The sequence below is a fragment of the Giraffa tippelskirchi genome, chromosome 4 (assembly GCF_054371585.1).
Source record: "Giraffa tippelskirchi isolate mGirTip1 chromosome 4, T2T-mGirTip1v1.2.pri, whole genome shotgun sequence".
In the NCBI taxonomy this organism is placed as follows: domain Eukaryota; kingdom Metazoa; phylum Chordata; class Mammalia; order Artiodactyla; family Giraffidae; genus Giraffa; species Giraffa tippelskirchi.
Window position 1 is genome coordinate 142477223 of NC_137278.1, and position 21073 is coordinate 142498295.

Below are 21073 nucleotides of genomic sequence, written 5' to 3' on the forward strand. Positions count from 1 at the left end.
ATTAGAAAATTCTTAAAGAGATGGGAATACCAGACTACCTTACCTGCCTCCTGAGAAATCTGTATTCAGGTCAACACGCAACAGTTAGAACAGGACATGGAACAATGAACTGGTTCCAAATTGGGAAAGGAGTATGTCAAGGCTGTATATTGTCACCCTGCTTATTTAACTTATATGCAGAGTACATTATGCAAAATGCCGGGCTGCATGAAGCTCAAGCTGGAATCAAGAATGACGGGAGAAATATCAGTAACCTCAGATATACCGATGACACCACCCTATGTCAGAAAGCACTGGGATGGTAGCTGTGGTATAAAATAAATATTTAAGTTTAAATGTTAATTCTGAGGACCCCACAAGAAAACCACATGTATAAGTCAACAAGATAGTTGTATGCATGAGTCTTTTGTTGTTGTTGATCAGCCACCATGTCATGTCTGACTCTTCGTGACCCCATGGACTGCAGCATGCCGGCTTCCCTGTCCCTCACCACCTCCTGGAGTTTGCCCAAGTTCATGTCCATTGAATCTGCGATTCCATCCAACCGTCTCATCCTCTGTCACCCTCTTCTCTTTCTGCCTTCAATCTTTCCCAGCATCACGGTCTTTTCTAATAAGTCTGCTGTTCACATAAGGTGGCCAAAGTATTGGAGCTTCAGCTTCAACATCAGTTCTAAGAAAGAGTATTCAGGGTTGCTTTCCTTTAGGATTAACTTGTTTGATCTCCTTGCTTTCCAAGGGATTCTCGAAAGTCTTTTCCAGAACCACAGTTCGAAAGCATCAGTTCTTCAGTGCTCTGCCGTCTTTGGCTTCCCTGATAGTGCAGTTGGTAAAGAATCCACCTGCAGTGCAGGAGACCCCAGCTTGATTCCTGGGCAGAGAAGATCTGCTGGAGAAGGGATAGGGTACCACTCCAGTATTCTTGTCCTTACCTTGTGGCTCAGCTGTTAAAAAATCTGCCTATACTGCGGGAAACCTGAGTTTGATCCCTGGGTTGGGAAGATCCCCTGGAGAAGGGAAAGACTATCCACTCCAGTATTCTGGCCTGGAGAATTCCATGGACTATATAGTATATGAGGTCACAGGGTCGGACACACCTGAGTGACTTTCACTTCACTGCCTTCTTTATTTTCCAGCTGTCACAGCTGTACATGACTATTGGAAAGACCATAGATTTGACTATATGGACCTTTGTCAACAAAGTGATGTCTCTGCTTTTAAACACAGTGTCTAGGTTTGTCATAGCTTTCCTGCCAAGAAGCAGTCTTCTAATTTCCTGGCTGCAAGTCACCATCCACATTGATTTTAGAGCCCAAGAAGAGGAAATTTGTTACTGCTTCCACCTTTTTCCCTTCTATTTGCGATGAAGTGATAAGACCAGATGACATGATCTTAGTTTTTTTTAATATTGAGTTTTAAGCCAGCTTTTTCACTCTTCTCCTTCACCTTCATAAAGAGGCTCTTTAAGTCCTCTTTGCTTTCTGCCATTAGAGTGGTATCATCTGTCTGTCTGAGTTTGTTGACATTTCTCCCTGCAATATTGATTCCAGCTTCTGCTTCATCCAGCCTGGCATTTTGCATGATGTGCTTTGTATATAAGTTATATAAACAAAGTGACAATAAACAGCCTTGTCATACTCCTTTCTCAATCCTGAGACAGTCAGTTGTTCCATACAGGGTTCTAACTGTTGCTTCTTTAACAAGTTTCTCCAGAAGGGAGATAAGATCGTCTGATATTCCCATCTCTTTAGGAGTTTTCCACAGTTTGTTATGATCCACACGGTCAAAGGCTTTAGTGTAGTCAGTGAAACAGAGGTAGATGTTTTTCTGGAATTCTCTTGCTTTGTATGATTCAGCAAATGTTAGCAATTTGCTCTCTAGTTTCTCTGCTTTTTCTAAACCCAGCTTGAACGTCTGGAAGTTCTCAGTTCACGTAATGCTGAAGCCTAGCTTGGAGGATTTTGAACATAACCTTAGTAGCCTTGTAGATAAATGCAGTTGTCCAGTGGTTTGGACATTCTTTAGTACTGCCCTTCTTGGGAATTGGTATGAGGATTGAACTTTTCCACTCCTGTGACCACTGCTGGGCTTTCCAAATTTGCTGACATATTGAGTGCAGTGCTTTAATAGCATCATCTTTTAAGATTTTAAATAGCTCACCTGGAGTTCCATCACCTCCACTAGCTTTATTGGCAGCAGTGCTTCCTCACACCCACTTGACTTCACACTCCAGAATGTCTGGCTCTGAGTGAGAGATCACCATCGTGGTTATCCAGATCATTAAGATCCTTTTTGTACAGTTCTTCTGTGTATCCTTTCCATCTCTTCTTGATCTCTTCTTCTTCTATTAGGTCTTTACTGTTTCTGTCCTTTATTGTGCCCATCTCTGCATGAAATATTCCTTAGATTTTTCTAATTTGTTTGAAGATATCACTAGTCTTACCCTTTCTTTAGTTTTCCTCTGTTTCTTTGCATAGTTCATTGAAGAAGGTATTCTTGTCTCTCTTCGCTATTCTCTGGAACTCTGCATTTAGTGGGTGTACCTTTCCCTTTCTCCTTTGCTTTTTGCTTCTCTTATTTTCTCTGCTCTTTATAAATACAACTAGTTTGCCTTCTTTGTCAGACAACCACTTTGTCTTCTTGCATTTCTTTTTCTTTGGGATGGTGGTGTTCGCTGCCTCCTCTACAATATGATGGACCTCTGTCCTTAGTTCTTCAAGCACTCTGTTTACTAGATCTAATCCCTTGATTCTATTCGTCACCTCCACTGTATATTTATAGGGGATTTTATTTAAGTCATATCTGACTGGCCTAGTGATTTCCCCTGCTTTCTTTAGTTTCAGCCTGATTTTTGCTGAGATGATGATCTGACCCACAGTCAGCTCCAGGTCTTGTTTCTGCTGACTGTATACGTCTTCTCCATCTTTGTCTACAAAGAATGTAATCAATCTGATTTCGGTATGACCATTTGGTGAAGTCCATGTGTAAAGTCATCTCTTGTATTGTTGAAAAAAGATGTTTGCTATGACCAGCATGTTCTCTTGGCAGAATTCTGTTAGCTTTTGCCCTGCTTCATTTTGTCCTTTGAGGCGAAGCTTGCCTGTTACTCCAGGAATCTCTTGACTTCCTACTTTTGCCTTCCAATCCCCTATGATGAGTAGGACATGGTTTTTTTTTTTTTTTTTTTTTCGCTATTAGTTTTAGGAGATCTTCTAGGTCTTCATAGAACTTACCAACTTCAGCTTCTTCTACATCCATGGTTAGAACATAGAGTTGTATTACTGTGATGCTGAATGGGTTGCTCTGGAAACGAACTGAAATCATTCTGTCATTTTTAAGGTTGCACACAAGTACTGCATTTCAGATTCTTTTGTTGATTATGAGAGCTACTCCATTTCTTCTAAGGGATTCTTGCCCACAGTAGTAGATATAATGGTCATCTGAATTAAATTCACCTATTCCCATCTATTTTAGTTCACTGATTCCTAATATGTTGATGTTTATTTGCTCTTGCCATCTCCTGCTTAATCACATCCAATTTACCTTGATTCATGATCCTAACGTTCCAAGTTCCTATAGAATACTCTTCTTTTCAGCATTGGATTTTACTTTCATCACTAATCACATCCACAACTGAGCATCATTTCTGCTTTGGCCTTGCCACTTCATTCTTTCTGGAACTATTAGTTGTTCTCCGCTCTTTCCCAGCAGCATATTGGACACCTTCCAACCTGGGGGACCCATCTTTCAGTGTCATATCTTTTTGCCTTTGTATACAGTTCATGGGGTTCTCATGGTTAGTATACTGGAGTGGTTTGCCATTCCCTCCTCCAATGGACCACGTTTTGTCAGAGCTCCCTGCCATGACCCATCCGTCTTTACTTAGAGGCAAATCTGAGGTGATGATATACGTTTAGAACTTATCATCATGTAGATGGGATTTAAAGTCAAAGAACAGAGTAAATAATCTAATAGAAGTGTGAAGATAGACAGATGAAAAAGACCTGGAATTGTGCTGACAAGAGATTGCATATCTGAGGATCTAAGAAGAGAAAAATGGGGGAATGTGGTGTCAAAAAATCAGAAGAGGCTGCTTCAAAAAGGAGGAAATGGGCAATTTTGTTCAATGTTACTGAGAGGTCTGATATGATGAAAGCTGAAATGTGACCACTTGATTTAGCAATATGAAGGTCACTGGAGACATTGTTAAAAGCAATTTCAGGGCTTTGTGTCAGAAGGCATATTAGATGGTCATATTTAATAAATGCTTAACTAAAATTTTAATGGCTTCATGTTAATCTTCAGTTGAGATAGCAGAGTATATACTCAGCCACCCATTTTGCTGAAAAGCCATTGTCCCTTAAGACAAACTTGCTTTAATGTTTCAGAGGCCCTTCTTCCAGATACTTAAGCTGAATTTAGAAAAGGCACAGGAACCAGAAATCAAATTGCCAACATCCATTGGATCATCGAAAAAACAAGAGAGTCCCAGAAAAATATCTATTTCTGCTTTATTGACCATGCCAAAGTCTTTGAGTGTGTGGATAACAACAAACTGGAAAATTCTTCAAGAGATGGGCATACCAGACCACCTTACCTGCTCCTGAGAAATCTGTATGCAGGTCAAGAAGCAACAGTTAGAACCAGACATTGAGCAAGACTGGTTCCATATTGGGAAAGGAGTACGTCTAGGCTGTATATTGTCACCTTGTTTATTTAACTTATATGCATAAACTTATATAAGTTTAACTTATATAACTTAACTTTCATCATGTGAATGCTGGGCTGGATGAAGCACAAGCTGGAATCAAGATTGATGAGAGAAATATCAATAACCTCAGATATGCAGATGATACTGCCCTTATTTCAGAAAGCAAAGAGAAACTGAAGAGCCTCTTGATGAAAGTGAAAGAGGAGAGTGAAAAAGTTGACTTAAAACTCAACATTCATAAAACTAAGATCATGGCATCCGGTCTCATCACTTCATGGCAAATAGATGGGGAAACAATGGAAACAGTGACAGACTTTATTTTCTTGGGCTCCAGAATCACTGCAGAAGGTGACTGCAGCCATGAAATTAAAAGAGGATTGCTCTGTGGAAGAAAAGCTATGACCAACTTAGACAAGATATTAAAAAGCAGAAGCAGAGACTTTACTTTGGCAACAAAAGTCTGTCTAGTCCAAGCTATGGTTTTTCCAGTAGTCATGTATGGATGTGAGAGTTGGACCATAAAGAAAGCTGAGCACTGAAGAATTAATGCTTTTGAACTGTGGTGTTGAAGAAGACTCTTGAGAGTCCCTTGGACTGCCAGCAGATGAAACTAGTCAATCCTAAGGGAAACCAGTCCTGAATATTCATTGGAAGGACTGATGCTGAAGCTGAAGCTGAAGCTCCAATACTTTGGCCACCTGATGCAAAGAACTGTCTCATTGGAAAAGACCCTGATGCTGGGAAAGATTGAAGGTGGGAGGAGAAGGGGATGCCAGAGGAAGAGATGGTTGGATGCCATTACCAACTTGATGGCCATTGTTTGAGCAAGCTCTGGGAGTTGGTGATGGACAGAGTAGCCTCGTGTGCTGTGGTCCATGGGTCGCAGATTCAGACACAACTGAGTGACCGAACTGAACTGAGGCCCAAGTTGCTGGCTTACATTCCACTCAGTAAACCTTACCATGAGAATTCCACTGTTATCTTCTTCCTTCTGAGTGAGGGTTTGTGTTAAAATCCACAAGAGGGATTGGAGTGCTGAGGAATATGGGTACTGGCTGAGTTTCTCTCTGAGAGTGTTATACACTTGCTCATTTGATACTCTTTGCTCTGATCTGAGAAACATTTTGCCTCCTGGCAGGACAAAGGCTTGGAGGCCCCTGATTCTCTCTGATTCAGATTTTTACTTCTTGACCTCTGCACTACTTTTGTTGGGTGCTTGGGTTCCCCTGGGTTATTTGGTACATGTCCCTATTCCCATTTCTTTAAAATTAAAGACCAAGGATAGGCTTATTTTTGAATGTTCCCAGGGCCTAATATATTCTATGCTGAAATAGAGAAGAGTCCTAGAAAGAATGAAAGTAGATTTTGTAACCAAAGTGGATTAGGTTGGGACACTATACATCAATTTTCTCATCTTAAAACAAGAATACTAATACCTACCTTGTGGAGTTATGATAAAGATTTAAAGTAATGTGTGAAAGGTGCTTAGAACAAAGTAAGTGAAAGTGAAAGTGTTAGTCTTTCAATTGTGTCTGACTCTTTGTGACCCCATGGACTGTAGTCTGTCAGTGGGAATTCCAGGCAAGAAAACTGGAAGGGGTTGCTGTGGGGAGAGAGCAAATTAGCCAAGATGGTGTGTTCAGGCTCACTCACCTCAAGTTTTGTAAATACTGTGTAACTGCTAACGTCATTTGTAGCACTGCCCATGTGCAACATGAGGTACTTGCTTGGTCACAGGCTACTTTGTGCAGTATGGATGTATGAGCTCCACCTAAAAAGCAGCAGGCATTACTGCTGCATCACAGCTGTGTCCATTGGATCAGCCACGAGAAGAGAGAATATAGTGTGTCTACTGCTACAGCTGCTGCATCAGCCAGGAATGAATACAGTTACGGCCTCTGTGCCAGCCAGCAGAGAGGTTGTGTTGTGTTAGGCTATGCTATAGCTGCTGCTTTGTCTGTTGTGTCAGCCAGGAGAGAATAAATGTGTCTGCAGTTCTTACCTCTCCTCGAGTCTTCTTCCAGCCTCTTACTTTGTGCTTTGCCTACCATGGGTTCAGCAAACAGTACAGACAGTGTGAACAGCAAGACAATCGGCACTGTGAGTAGCATCAGCAATACAGTTGCCATTCCCTTATCCAGGGGATCTTCCCAAACCAGGGATCGAACCCATGTCTCTTGAATCTCTCACATTGGCAGGCAAATTACCATCTGAGCCACCAGGGAAGAACAAAGTAAAGTACTCAATAAATGGTGACTGTAATTACTATTATTGTTCAAATAAATGTTTAATATTTTTGAAATGCTGAATTGTTACCTGGGTTATGATTTGCCTTTATGATTTTGGTCCAAGATATAAAACATTGCCCAATGCATAAGCTTCTGCAACCTAGTTCTTTTTTGGATAGTTAGTAATAGCCATAATGAATCTTCATCATCAATATTTTCTATCTTAGTTTTATTATCACAATTTATGTGATAAACTTATGACCTTTACTTTATGGTGGATTAATAATTTTCTTGTTGTTCTTTAGTTGCTAAGTTGTGCTGGACTCTTTTGTGATCCTATGGACTATAGCCTACCAGGGTCCTCCATCCATGGGATTTCCCAGAAAGTATTCTACTGGAATGAGTTGCCATTTTCTTCTCCAGGGGATTGAACCTGGGATTCAGTCTTCTTTCTGGGATTTCCGGCCCAGGGATTGAACCTGCATCTTCTGCATTCACAGGCGGATTCTAGTTGTTTTCTTATTCCTAATAAAAAGATCATTTTTCTTTGAACTTTAGTAAGTTAGTTCTCTGATAAGACAGCATGCATAATATTTTCATGGGGTTCTCAAGATGAGAATAAATGACTCATTGGAAAAGACCCTGATGCTGGGAAAGATTGAAGGCAGGAGGAGAAGGGGATGACAGAGGATGAGATGGTTGGATGGCATCACCGACTGGATGGATATGAGTTTGAGCAAGCTTTGGGAATTGGTGATAGACGGAGAAGTCTGGTGTGCTGCAGTCCGTGGGGTAGCAAAGTTTCAGACATGACTAAGCCACTGAACTGAACTGAAGTGAACTGATAATATTGTTCAAAACTAAAGGTTAAGATTCTCTGTTTAGAATTCCATGTCAGTAGGATGGGAAAAAGGAAAGCCAAATACAAAAAAAGAGATATGAGATTTGTATTTTTGTTCATCTTTGAAAGTAGTGCGGATGACCTTCCTTCACATTGCAAGGAAAGAGTACTAGATATGGAGTTTTGTTTATTGGTTTCCACTTGCCCTAAAATGGAAAAACTTATTTTTTTAAGCAAACGTGTAATAGAGTAGCTTAAAAACATACAAGAATCATAGGTCTCATTTTGACTATCTAGATACTTTAAGAATTAATAGAGAAGGAGACAAACAAAAAAAATGACTGAAGTGTGTAATATTTTATAAGAAAGGTCTTCCCAGAACATAGCTAAGAAGCTATTCTATGTAGAAAACTGCTTGATTATGAACTGAATATGAACACATATTCTTACATCTGTGCCCTGCAGTTGTAAGAATATGCATTGGTTGGCTTAGTTATGCACTAGGTTAAGAAGAATATTTGTGATAAACTAAAGGTAGAAATAACTTCTTTTGAATGGAGAAGGATTTGGCTTTCAAGTGGGGAGAAAAGTGGGGAAAGTATTACAATTGTTACATGAATTTTCAGAAGCTGCTTTTCTAATAAATTTGCATGAACCCAGGGCTCATTTTCTGAATTCCCTGAGTGTTGAAGAGGGACAATTTGATCTTTAAAACCTTTTCTGAAGGGCTTTATCAAGCATTTGAATATTTATTGTGTTTTCAAGGAAATATATTAATAATAAGTTCTATACTGCAATAAGTAACCATACAAAGCTTGATTTTAACCTCTCTTTTTTTTGTCTCAACAGTTTGGAAGGACTGAAGTAATTGATAATACTTTAAATCCTGATTTTGTAAGAAAATTTATTCTGGACTACTTTTTTGAAGAAAGAGAGAATCTTCGTTTTGATTTGTAAGTTCCAGGAAAACTCGTATTTGAAAAAAAAAAAAGTTTTAAAGACTACATTCGTAACATGATTCTGGGTGCTATGGTTGCACTAAATATATTATATTAGCAGGAAATCAGATTAAATCTGTTTAGAGTATGGCATGAGCACTGTCCCCAGCACTGCTTTGCATATTATAGATTATTTGCTATTTATTAAAAATAAAGTGGTTACTTTACCTTGTTGAAATGCTGGATGAAATATATGGGCATTCTTTCAAATCCTCCTGTGGAATAGGTGTCTTACAAATTCTGAATATACTCCAGGGGGATCCTCATGTATTTCCATGCCTACCTTCTCAGATCTTTAGATTTCTGTCAGTTGTTTCTTTGTATAGTATGTGGTGTGTGTGTGTGTACATTTGTGTGTGCATGCTCAGTCGTGTCTTGACTATTTGCAACCCCATGGACTGTAGCTTGCCAGGCTCCTCTCTCCATCAGATTTCCTAGTCAATAATACTGGCGCAGGTTGACATTTCCTCCTCCAGAGGATCTTCCCAACCTAGGGATTGAACCCGTATCTCCTACATCTCCTGCATTGGCAGGTGGATTCTTTACAACTGAGCCACCTGGGAAGCCCCATATTACATGGATCTTTACCTAATTATGGCTCCCTTTATTTGTTCATGGACTCATATTTCTAAGCTTAGGCTGCCAAAGCTAGAATTTTTAATATTTGTGTTATTTTGATACTGAATCAGGCATATTAAAATATTATCTTTAAATTCAACTCCCTGTCCATGGAGAATCTGGAGTCAGTCTATAACTGAGTTATTACACTTTTGTTCCCCAGAGGTGAACTGTGGTGATTGTTGAAGGAAATCTATTGAGAGGGAAAATTATAACATGTATTACAGTATGTGCTTTATATATAAAAATAACCAAAGACTATATGAACATCACAAGTATTTAAAAAGAAAAATGTCTTAAATAGCTGAAAACAATACAATATACATGCTGTAACAGTTTATAGATATTTTTGATAACAAAAGCTATCAGTATCTTATTTGAAAACGCTATAATTTTCCTCCTAATGTAAAAACAAAAGTTCTCTGCTGTTAGTAGTCTTTTTCATTTTCCTCTAAAATGGGTACAATAAAATAACCTGTAGTGTTTCTGTTTAAAAAAGGAGAATCCTAAACCACTCCCTTTTCTCATGAGCTATAGGATTTCTAAGTGTTTATTATTTTATCAAACAAAATTTATTACGCCCCATTTGTTTTTTATTTCCTTGAAACACTTTTCCAAATAATAAAAATTAGGTTCCTGAGAAAAAACTTAAAAGTAGAATGTAATGAGTAGAATGAAAAGAAGGAAAATGTTTGTCTCAAAAGGATGATAGCAATCAAACGCTAGTCAGTAGAGTAGGAAGCAAAATTTAAGAGCTGGGCAGGTCATTCTGGAAAGAAGTAGGTAAAGAATGATTTACCTGAACACAGGTGATGATCACATGCTCATCTCTACTGAACGTGAGATGAAGGAAGCTAATGGATTTTAAGGAGTTTCCAGTAAGAAAATAAATTTCACTGAATTCAGTGTTGGTTAGTCATTTAAATATTGTATCTGTTATACTAAATATCATTTCAAGAGTTACTTTCACAAATTAATGACTCAAATGAGAATATATTAGGTTTAGGAAGCACCAGATACTTGTACCATGTTTGTCAGGCTTACCTAGGCATCCATAGCATGCACAAGGAAGTCTTAAAGGTAGGAAGGAAGTTAGGGCATTGATAGAACTTAATATACATCTCTAGTATTTTGTCATAAATCAGTAATATTGTTTAACTTGACTGTACATGATTCAGGGAATTTAAAAAAAAAGAAAAGAAAACTTCAACACACTCACTGATGGAAATATAGAAGAAAAGAATGATTGGATGGATTAATATGTTTGTTACTAATATCTTCCAGTTATTTTTAAGCTAAAATAATTATAGAAACTCATGTAGTTTGAGGGTTAATACTTAAGTTCTGTAAGTACCAGACAAAAGGATGTGGTGTGTGATAGTAATACTACTGCTATTATTAATAGAATCATTAATATATGTAAATAGATTTAACCAACCCAATAAATTTCTGAGACAGAGTTATCCCATTGTTAGAAAAGAGAATACCAAGGCCTGAATAAGGGTTTAACTTGACATGCTCAAGGGTCTGTTCCAGTATAGAGTCAAATTTTGCATAAAAATAGTTAATTTTTTTTATCTCCTTTGTAAATTGTCAGAATCAACCATCTTTCTTATTTACTTTTGGTTGTCTTGGGTCATTTTCTGCATGAGGGTTTGCTTCTCATGTGTTGCTCCTAGGAAAAAATATTCATTGCAGAAAATGTGGAAAATGAGAAAAGGATAAAGTAGCCAATAAAATGACATGTAATCCCAACCTGGGGCTTCCCTGGTGGCTCAGTGGTAAAGAATCCACTTGCCAGTGCAGGAAACGTGGGGTTGATCCCTGGGTTGGGAAGATGCCCTGGAGATGGAAATGGCAACCTACTCCCAGTATTCATGGACAGAGGACCCTGGTAGGCTACAGTCCATGGTGTCACAAAGAGTCGGACATGACTTAGCAGCTAAACAACAACAGCAACAACAATCTCAACCTACATCACTCAGAGCACTAATAGAGATACCGTAACATACTTACAATAGCATGGCCTTTTGAAGGAGCAACAGTGTTGAATAATACAATAGTCTAAATTGGCCAACAAAGATGTAAATGGTTTTCAGAACTGTTTTTTATTTAGTTGAAAGTGAAAGTGAAGTCGCTCAGTCGTGTCCAACTCTTTGCGACCCCATGGACTGTAGCCCACCAGGCTCCTCCATCCATGGAATTTTCTAGGCAAGAGTACTGGCGTGGGTTGCCATTTCCTTCTCCAGGGGATCTTCCTGACCCAGGGATGGAACCCAGGTCTCCCACATTGCAGGCAGACACTTTACCGTCTGAGCCACCAGGGAATCTCTTTTATTTAGTTAAACTTTATATTAATTTTACAAATTTCTATTATTTTTTATTGAAAAGAAGCTTCTTAATTGCATATTATGGAAGATTTGAAAATGGCTTTCAGGAGATTTTTTTAGTTAACTTTCAATGCTGATGGAAAATTGTTATCAGAGAGAGAGAGAAAATGAATGAATATGTATTTCTGGCAGCACTGGCCCAAATTCCTGCAAGTTCTGATTAATCCAAAATTATTTTTATTGTGATTTGGTTGAGATATTTTTAAGGTTAGTTTGTCAGCTATGAGTTGTAAAATTCTCCTGCCTGTTTGATTTGATGTATACTTACTCATTCAAGAGACCTGGTTTCTATTATTATGCTATGTTTTATCACAGTGCTATGCTTTATCACAGATAAAGTCATAAACTTTAGCATTCATTTATTTTGTTATAATTGTTATAAGTATAATAGTATAGATAATTTATAATTCTCTTTGTTGTCATAATTGAAAACTTTATTATTGGTAGAATGGTTGTCATTGAGCAAGTAGTGTGGGTAGCTGTTTCAGTATGTAGTATGTTCTGAAGAATACGAGAAATCATAAATAACTACTTATGCTCTAATTTTTCCATTTGGGTATACCAACAGAGGAGTTACAGGTCTAAATTTGACTTAGGTAGTAGATGATTTCCCTCCTTCATAAATGAAATAGTGACAATTATGGAATGCATATTGTTATTGCAATCTATTTTTGAAGATTCTCAACACTTTGAGGGAAAATACGTTCCTTTATTTCTTCCAATAATTGCCCCAACACTGCCAATTTCAGTTTCTCCAATTGGTTAAGGGTCGTCTTAACAATGCCAAGGTCTAACTGCATGACTTTTCAGTCACTGTGTATATTAGAACTATCTCATTTTGTTCATAGTTATATGCTATTCATTTTAAAACTTGAATCTCAAACTTAATCCAAAACTCTTTGCTTTCTCTCCCCTCAGTTGGAGATACTGTCATAGCTACTTACAAGAGAGAAGGGGGTTGGAATAGCAGAAAGATAGGGGAGTTGGGAAGCAGATAATTGTGTCTTTCTCCTATGTTCTGTAAAACCTAGGCCTTAGAGTGTACTGGCCTCAGGGGATACATACGAAACACTCTGTCCTCCTCATTGTGGAGGAGGAACCAAAAAGCTGTGCACCAGTGCTAAATCAAATCTCAGAGATATAGTTTTGGGTGAAGTAGAAAAAAAAGTGGCTTTATTGCTTTGCCTGGTAAAGGGGGACATAGCAGGCTCCTGTTCTTGAAAACTTGTGTCCCATCCTGGGAAAATTTGGTGAGGAGTTTTATAGCAATGGTTCAAAGGTGGTTTTGCTAATGAGATCAGGGTGTGTAAAGGGCCTGTACTCTTCAAAATCTGATCTCAGGTAATCTCTTGATTTGCTTCTCTAGTTCCTTTAGTCGGGCCTTGGGTGGCCTTCTCTGGGAAAAACAATGCTGACATCTTCCATTTGTTGAGAGTTTTACTTCTTCAGTTCGATTCAGTCATTCAGTTGTGTCCAACTCTTTGCGACCCCATGAACAGCAGCACACCAGGTCTCCCTGTCCATCACCAACTCCCGGAGTCCACCCAAACCCATATCCACTGAGTCAGTGATGCCATCCAGCCATCTCATCCTCTGTCATCCCCTTCTACTCCTGCCCTCAATCTTTCCCAGCATCAGGGTCTTTTCAAATGAGTCAGCTCTTCGCATCAGGTGGCCAAATCATTGGAGTTTCAGCTTCAGCATCAGTCCTTCCAATGAATATTCAGGACTGATTTCCTTTAGGACGGACTGGATGGATCTCCTTGCAGTCCAAGGGACTCTCAAGAGTCTTCTCTAACACACCACAGTTCAAAAGCATCAATTCTTTGGTGCTCAACTTTCTTTATAGTCCAACTCTCATATCCATACATGACCACTGGAAAAACCATAGCCTTGACTAGGTGGACCTTTGTTGACAAAGTAGTGTCTCTGCTTTTCAATATGCTGTCTAGGTTGGTCATAACTTTCCTTCCAAAGAGTAAGCGTCTTTTAATTTCACGGCTGCAATCACCATCTCAGTGATTTTGGAGCCCAGAAAAATAAAGTCAGCCACTGTTTCCACTGTTTCCCCATCTATTTGCCATGAAGTGATGGGACCGGATGCCATGATCTTAGTTTTCTGAACGTTGAGCTTTAAGCCAACTTTTTCACTCTCCTCTTTCACTTTCATCAAGAGACTCTTTAGTTCTTCACTTTCTGCCATAAGGGTGGTGTCACCTGCATATCTAAGGTTATTAATTTTTCTCCCAGCAATCTTGATTCTAGCTTGTGCTTCATCCAGAACAGCATTTCTCATGATGTACTCTGCATATATGTTAAATAAGCATGGTGACAATATGCAGCCTTGACGTACTCTTTTTCCTATTTGGAACCAGTCTGTTGTTCCATGTCCAGTTCTAACTGTTGCTTCCTGACCTGCATACAGGTTTCTCAAGAGGCAGGTCAGGTGGTCTGGTATTCCCATCTCTTTCAGAATTTTCCACAGTTTCTTGTGATCCACACAGTCAAAGGCTTTGGCATAGTCAATAAAGCAGAAATAGATGTTTTTCTGGAACTTTCTTGCTTTTTTCGATGATCCATCAGATGTTGGCAATTTGATCTCTGGTTCCTCTGCCTTTTCCAAAACCAGCTTGAACATCTGGAAGTTCACGGTTCACGTATTGCTGAAGCCTGGCTTGGAGAATTTTGAGCATTACCTAACTAGTGTGTGAGATGAGTGCAATTGTGCGGTAGTTTGAGCATTCTTTGGCATTGCCTTTCTTTGGAATTGAAATAAAAACTGACCTTTTCCAGTCCTGTGGCCACTGCCAAGCTTTCCAAATTTGCTGGCCTATTGAGTGCAGCACTTTCACAGCATCATCTTTCAGGATTTGAAATAGCTCAACTAGAATTCCATCACCTCCAATAGCTCTGTTCATAGTGATGCTTCCTAAGACCCATTTGACTTCACATTCCAGGATATCTTGCCATTTTACTTCTATAAAGAGCTTAATGATATTGTTAAGTGGAATCAGTTCCATGCTCCAAGGCTTCACTATTGTTTCTTGGCTGCTCCTCCTTTGTGTTTGCATCCTTTCACTTCACTGATTAGCAACTGTGAAATCTGCAGTTTGGAACTCAGGAAAGGTCATGGAGGTGGGAGTCTGTTCCTTACAAACAAGAAATGGGAGACATGGAAGACTTCCATACCCAGGAGCCCCACAGGTCCTGCTTGATTTCAAAAAGATGTCATTCTTTGTACCTCAGCTTTCAGAAAGCACTTCCCAGCATTGTCAGCTGACATTTGCTTCCACTGGCAGCCAAGGATGGACCTATTGTTGTTATTGTTCAATTGCTAAGTCGTGTTCAACTCTTTGCAACTCCATGACAGAGGACTAGATGCTATCCTCCCCTTCTTACAATCATCCTAGATTTTGGAGCTCCCCTTCACCTTGCTTTGGGGAATGGAAAGAACCTCCTCCTGCCCCTCCCAACCCTGCAGAGATAGTGAATAGCCTGTCACTTCATGAATAAGCTTTTTAGAGAAGGGTTTGACCCTAATGAGATTGACTTACTGGCAGCTCTGAGCTAAGCATGAGGAGGAACTTAGCATATCTTATTTTCAGCCTTGGGCCTTAGTTGGAATTTCAGAAATACAGGAAAAATTCCAGTCAACATCTGTTACCCTCTATTAAAAAACATAATCATTAGGAGTCACCCAAATCTGCAGCTGCAATTACTGCCAGTTCAATATTTTACCAATAAGATTTCAACAGCAGGATGAAGTGGTTTACAAAATTCCTATTAGTAAATTTAGCCACGAGTGTACAATTCTGGGGGTAAATTACTGAACTTCTGCTTTGCAATGTATTCTTTCTTATTTAAAGGGATTATGGCATTCATAAACATAGACACACACCCACACTCACACTCTCCAGCCCCATGCACACAGGTATATTTTTACCATTTAGGATGTAGTGTTTGTGTTCAGACTTATGAGAATTAATACCAGTGATATTTTTAGAAAGTTAGAAGGAAAATCTCATAAAAGAAAAATCATGGTAATTTTGAAAGCATTATAATCCAGCATATTATCTAAAGCCTTCGGAGGTATGCTGTAAATTACCTATTTTTGAGATGATAGCATTAAAAAGCTTTGTTAAAGACAATGAAAGAGGATTGTATTTGAAGATACTTAAATTCTTTGTGATGAAAACACAAACACTTTCATTTTTGCTTTTTGAATTGAACTGAATATACCATGTTCAGTTCAGTCACTCAGTCGTGTCCGACTCTTTGAGAAACCATGGACTGCAGCACAACAGGCCTCTCTGTCCATCACCAACCCTCGAGTTTATTCAAACTCATGTCCATTGAGTCCGTGATGCCATCGAACCATCTCATCCTCTGTCATCCCCTTCCCCTCCCACCTTGAATCTATCCCAGCATCAGAGTCTTTTCCAATGAGTCAGTTCTTTGCATCAGGTGGCCAAAGTATTGGAGTTTCATCTTCAACATCAGTCCTTCCAATGAATATTCAGTACTTATTTCCTGTAGGATTGACTGGTTGGATCTCCTTGCAGTCCAAGGGACTCTCAAGAGTCTTCTCCAACACCACAGTTCAAAAGCATCAATTCTTCAGCACTCACATCCATACATGACCACTGGAAAAACCATAGCCTTGCTAGACACACCTTTGTTGACAAAGTAATCTTTCTGCTTTTTAATATGCTGTCTAGGTTCGTCATAACTTTTCTTCCAAGGAGTAAGCATCTTTTAATTTCATGGCTGCAGTCACCATCTGCAGTGATTTTGGAGCCCCCCAAAATAAAGACTCTCACTGTTTCCCTATCTGTTTGCCATGAAGTGATGCAAGAGAGTACCAGAAAATCATCTATTTCTGCTTTATTGACTATGCCAAGGCCTTTGGCTGTGTGGATCACAATAAACTGTGGAAAATTCTGACAGATTTGGGAATACCAGACCATTTGACCTGCCTCTTGAGAAACCTGTATTCAGGTCAGGAAGCAACAGTTAGAACTGAACATGGAACATCAGACTGGTTCCAAATAGGAAAAGGAGTACGTCAAGGCTGTATATTGTCACCGTGCTTATTTAACGTATATGCAGAGTACATCAGGAGAAACACTGGACTGGAGGAAGCACAAGCTGGAATCAAGTTGCCGGGAGAAATAACAATAACCTCAGATATGCAGGTGACACCACCCTTATGGCAGAAAGTGAAGAGGAACTAAAGAGCCTCTTGATGAAAGTGAAAGAGGAGTGTGAAAAAGTTGGCTTAAAGCTCAACATTCAGAAAACTAAGATCATGGCATCTGGTCCCATCACTTTATGGCAGATAGATGGGGAAACAGTGGAAACAGTGGCTGACTTTATTTTTCTGGGCTCCAGAATCACTGCAGATGGTGATTGCAGCCATGAAATTAAATGATGCTTCCTCCTTGAAAAGAAAAGTTATGACCAACCTAGACAGCATATTGAAAAGCAGAGACACTACTTTGTCAACAAAGGTCCACCTAGTCAAGGCTATGATTTTTCCAGTGGTCATGTATGGATGTGAGAGTTGGACTATAAAGAAAGCTGAGCACGGAAGAATTGATGCTTTTGAACTGTGGTGTTGGAGAAGACTCTTGAGGGTCCCTTGGACTGCAAGGAGATCCAACCAGTCCATCCTAAAGGAGATCAGTCCTGAGTGTTCACTGGAAGGGCTGTTGTTGAAACGGAAACGCCAATACTTTGGGCACCTGATGCAAATGACTGACTCATTGGAGAAGACCCTGATGCTGGGAGAGGTTGAGGGCAGGAGGAGAAGGGGACGACAGAGAATGAGATGGTTGGACGGTAGCATCGACTCGATGGACCTGGGTTTGGGTGGACTCCGGGATTTGGTGATGGACAGGGAGGCCTGGAGTGCTACGGTTCATGGGGTCGCAAAGAGTTGGACACGACTGAGTGACTGAACTGAACTGAACTGATGGGACCGGATGCTATGATCTTAGTTTTTTAGTGTTGAGCTTTAAGCCAACTTTTTCACTCTCCTCTTTCACTTTCATGAAGAGGTTCTTTAGTTCTTTGCTTTCTGCTATAAGGGTGGTGTCATCTGCATATCTGAGGTTATTGATATATCTCCTGGCAATCTTGTTCCCAGCTTGTGCTTCATCCAGCCCCACACTTCTCATGATGTACTCTGCATATAAGTTAAATAAGCAGGGTGACAGTATACAACCTTACTGTAATCCTTTTCCTGTTTGGAACCAGTCTGTTGTTCCATGTCCAGTTTTAACTGTTGCTTCTTGACCTGCATACAGATTTCTCAAGGTCAGATGGTCTGGTATTCCCATGTCTTTCAGAATTTTCCAGTTTGTGGTGATCCACACAGTCAAAGGTTTGGCATAGTCAATAAGCAGAAATAGATGGTTTTATGGAACTCTCTTGCTTTTTCGATGATCCATCGGATGTTGGCAATTTGATCTCTGGTTCCTCTGCCTTTTCTAAAACCAGCTTGAACATCTGATAGTTTACAGTTCATGTATTGTTGAAGCTGTCTTGGATAATATACCATGTTATTTCTCCCCAATCCACACTAAACCCTTTATAGAAAACAGTTTCCAGGGATGATACTTGAGAAGGAGCCAGGAGAGTTATACTTTACCTATGATATTGCTACGGTTGCTAATTTTGATCTTACCCTCAAAAATTGTCTTGAATAAGAATTTTTTCTTTTTTTACTAATATTTGTAGGCCTTTAGTAGATGTTGGCAATTTGCTGATTCAGAACTCTTGTTTACAGCTGTTGAGAGTGATCAAACTGCCCTGATATAAAGGAAAGTAACTTGTAACTCTTCAGTTCAGTTCAGTTCGGTCGCTCAGTCGTGTCCGACTCTTTGCGAGCCCATGAATTGCAACATGCCAGGCCTCTCTGTCCATCACCAACTCGCGGAGTCTACCCAAACCCATGTCCATCGATTCGGTGATGCCATCCAACCATCTCATCCTCTGTCGTCCCCTTCTCCTCCCACCCCCAATCCTACCCAGCATTAGGGTCTTTTCCAATGAGTCAACCCTTCGCATGAGGTGCCCAAAGTATTGGAGTTTCAGCTTCAACATCAGACCTTCCAATGAACACCCAGGATTGATCTCTTTTAGGATGGACTGATTGATCTCCTTGCAGTCCAAGGGACTCTCAGGAGTCTTCTCCAACACCACAGTTCAAAAGCATCAATTCTTCGGCGCTCAGCTTTCTTCACCGTCCAACTCTCACATCCATACATGACTACTGGAAACCATAGCCTTGACTAGACATACTTTTGTTGGCAAAGTAAGGTCTCTGCTTTTAAATATGCTATCTAGGTTGGCCATAACCTTCCTTCCAAGGAGTAAGCGTCTTTTAATTTCATGGCTGCAATCACCATTAGCAGTGATTTTGGAGCCCAAAAAATAAAGTCTGACACTGTTTCCACTGTTTCCCCATCTATTTCCCATGGAGTGATGGGACCAGATGCCATGATCTTAGTTTTCTGAATGTTGAGCTTTAAGCCAACGTTTTCACTCCCCTCTTTCACTTTCATCAAGAGGCTCTTTAGTTCTTCTTTACTTTCTGCCATAAGGGTGGTGTCATCCGCATATCTGAGGTTATTGATATTTCTCCCAGCAATCTTGATTCCAGCTTGTGTTTCTTCCAGCCCAGCATTTCTCATGATGTTCTCTGCATATACGTTAAATAAGCAGGGTGACAATATACAGCCTTGACGTACTCCTTTTCCTGTTTGGAACCAGTCTGTTGTTCCATTGTAACTCTTCAGAGATGGTCATTTGCATCACACAAATTTAAAGCCAGTTTGTGGCAAACATTCTTTACTAGGGAGTAAGTGTACCTATGCCCAGAATCAGTACACACAGTGAACTCTGTTTCTATGCTTTTTTCGACTGAGATGCTTTTCTTTCTCTGGGAAAACATTCTTGTTATGTGAGAGGGAAAATCTTAATGAGCCATAAAAAAAAAGTTATTTATTGTAGGTAGCTATGCACAGGAATGTGAACAGAATATGATTTGAGAGAAAGACTGGAGCCAGTACAAATATTTTCCTATTCAAGATTTCAGGAAATTGAGGTTGTTTTAAATGTTAGCAACCTTTCTCTTTTTGAAAAAAAATAAAATAAAGCGAGGGACTAAGTGTTAGTGAGTGTTATTTTCCCAGGATCTCTTCAAAAAATCATTTGCTTCCAGTACCAACTGATCAAAAATAGGAATATATTGGTCCTATATAAACACATTTTTCTTTCTATAAAATACATGTTTTCCCTAAATCCTATGATTGGAGAAAATTAATCTCTCATTACTTTTGCCAATTTCAAAGTTAATAAGAGTATTTATGATATTAAATAAGAATTATTATATATACAAATGACAGCCTGTTATCAGCAGTTTTAAAAGAGGAATTTCAGTTTTTAGGGAGGATTATGAATCTATTGATTCACAGAAAAGGGAAATTTTAAAATTTTCTTATCAAAAAGAAGAGTTGATGACTGTGAAAGTATTAAAATTAAGACTTCTACTTAAGTGGTAGAAATAAAAGGACCCAGCATTTATGAATTCTGCCTTTAGTATGTAGGCCAGAGTTCATGAGAAATTTCTAAATTTGCTAAGTTTTTCTCCCCATTCATATACTTTTGATTCATTTTTTATATCATTTGTATTTTGGGGAAAATACTGATTTTTTCTCTAGCTTCACTTGTGGAAATAATTTTAAGTGTATATTTTAATTTTTTAGGTATGATGTTGATTCGAAGAGTCCCAACTTGTCCAAACACGTAAGTTCACATCTTTATGTTTTTAAGATGATTAAAAATTAAATTAGTGTATCATGATTTCACTGGTATTTATGTTAGTTGATTCATATTAAAGTTGTATGTCCACAACTTACCTAATAATTACATTGAAAATAAATAACATTTTATTTACATTTAATTTTTTAAATTAGAGTATAGTTATTTTGCAATATTGTGATGGTTTTTGCCATACATCAACATGAATCAGCATTAACTATACATATATTCCATCCGAATTGAACACCCCCTCCCACTTCTTTCCCCATTCCACCCCTAAGGTCACAGAGCACTGGCTTTGGGTTCCCTGTCCCATACAATGAACTCTCATTGGCTATCTATTTTACATATGGTGATATATATATTTCAATGCTATTATCATATATCATGCCACTCTCTCCTTCCCTCACTGTGTCCAAAATGTCTGTGTCTCCTTTGTGCTCTGCAAGTAAGATTTTCAGT

At 39.1% G+C, this 21073-nt stretch overlaps 1 protein-coding gene across 2 annotated transcripts in view; it reads left to right on the top strand.

Annotated features, from left to right (window-relative positions):
- The window catches only part of CPNE8 (copine 8), a 268048-nt gene that overhangs the window by 62354 nt on the left and 184621 nt on the right, over nt 1-21073 (top strand). For both annotated transcript variants that reach the window (XM_081483375.1, XM_081483374.1), the window contains exons 4-5: nt 8629-8732; nt 20557-20596. In XM_081483375.1, the coding sequence (XP_081339501.1) occupies nt 8629-8732; nt 20557-20596 (144 nt within the window). The remainder of the gene's footprint in view (nt 1-8628; nt 8733-20556; nt 20597-21073) is intronic.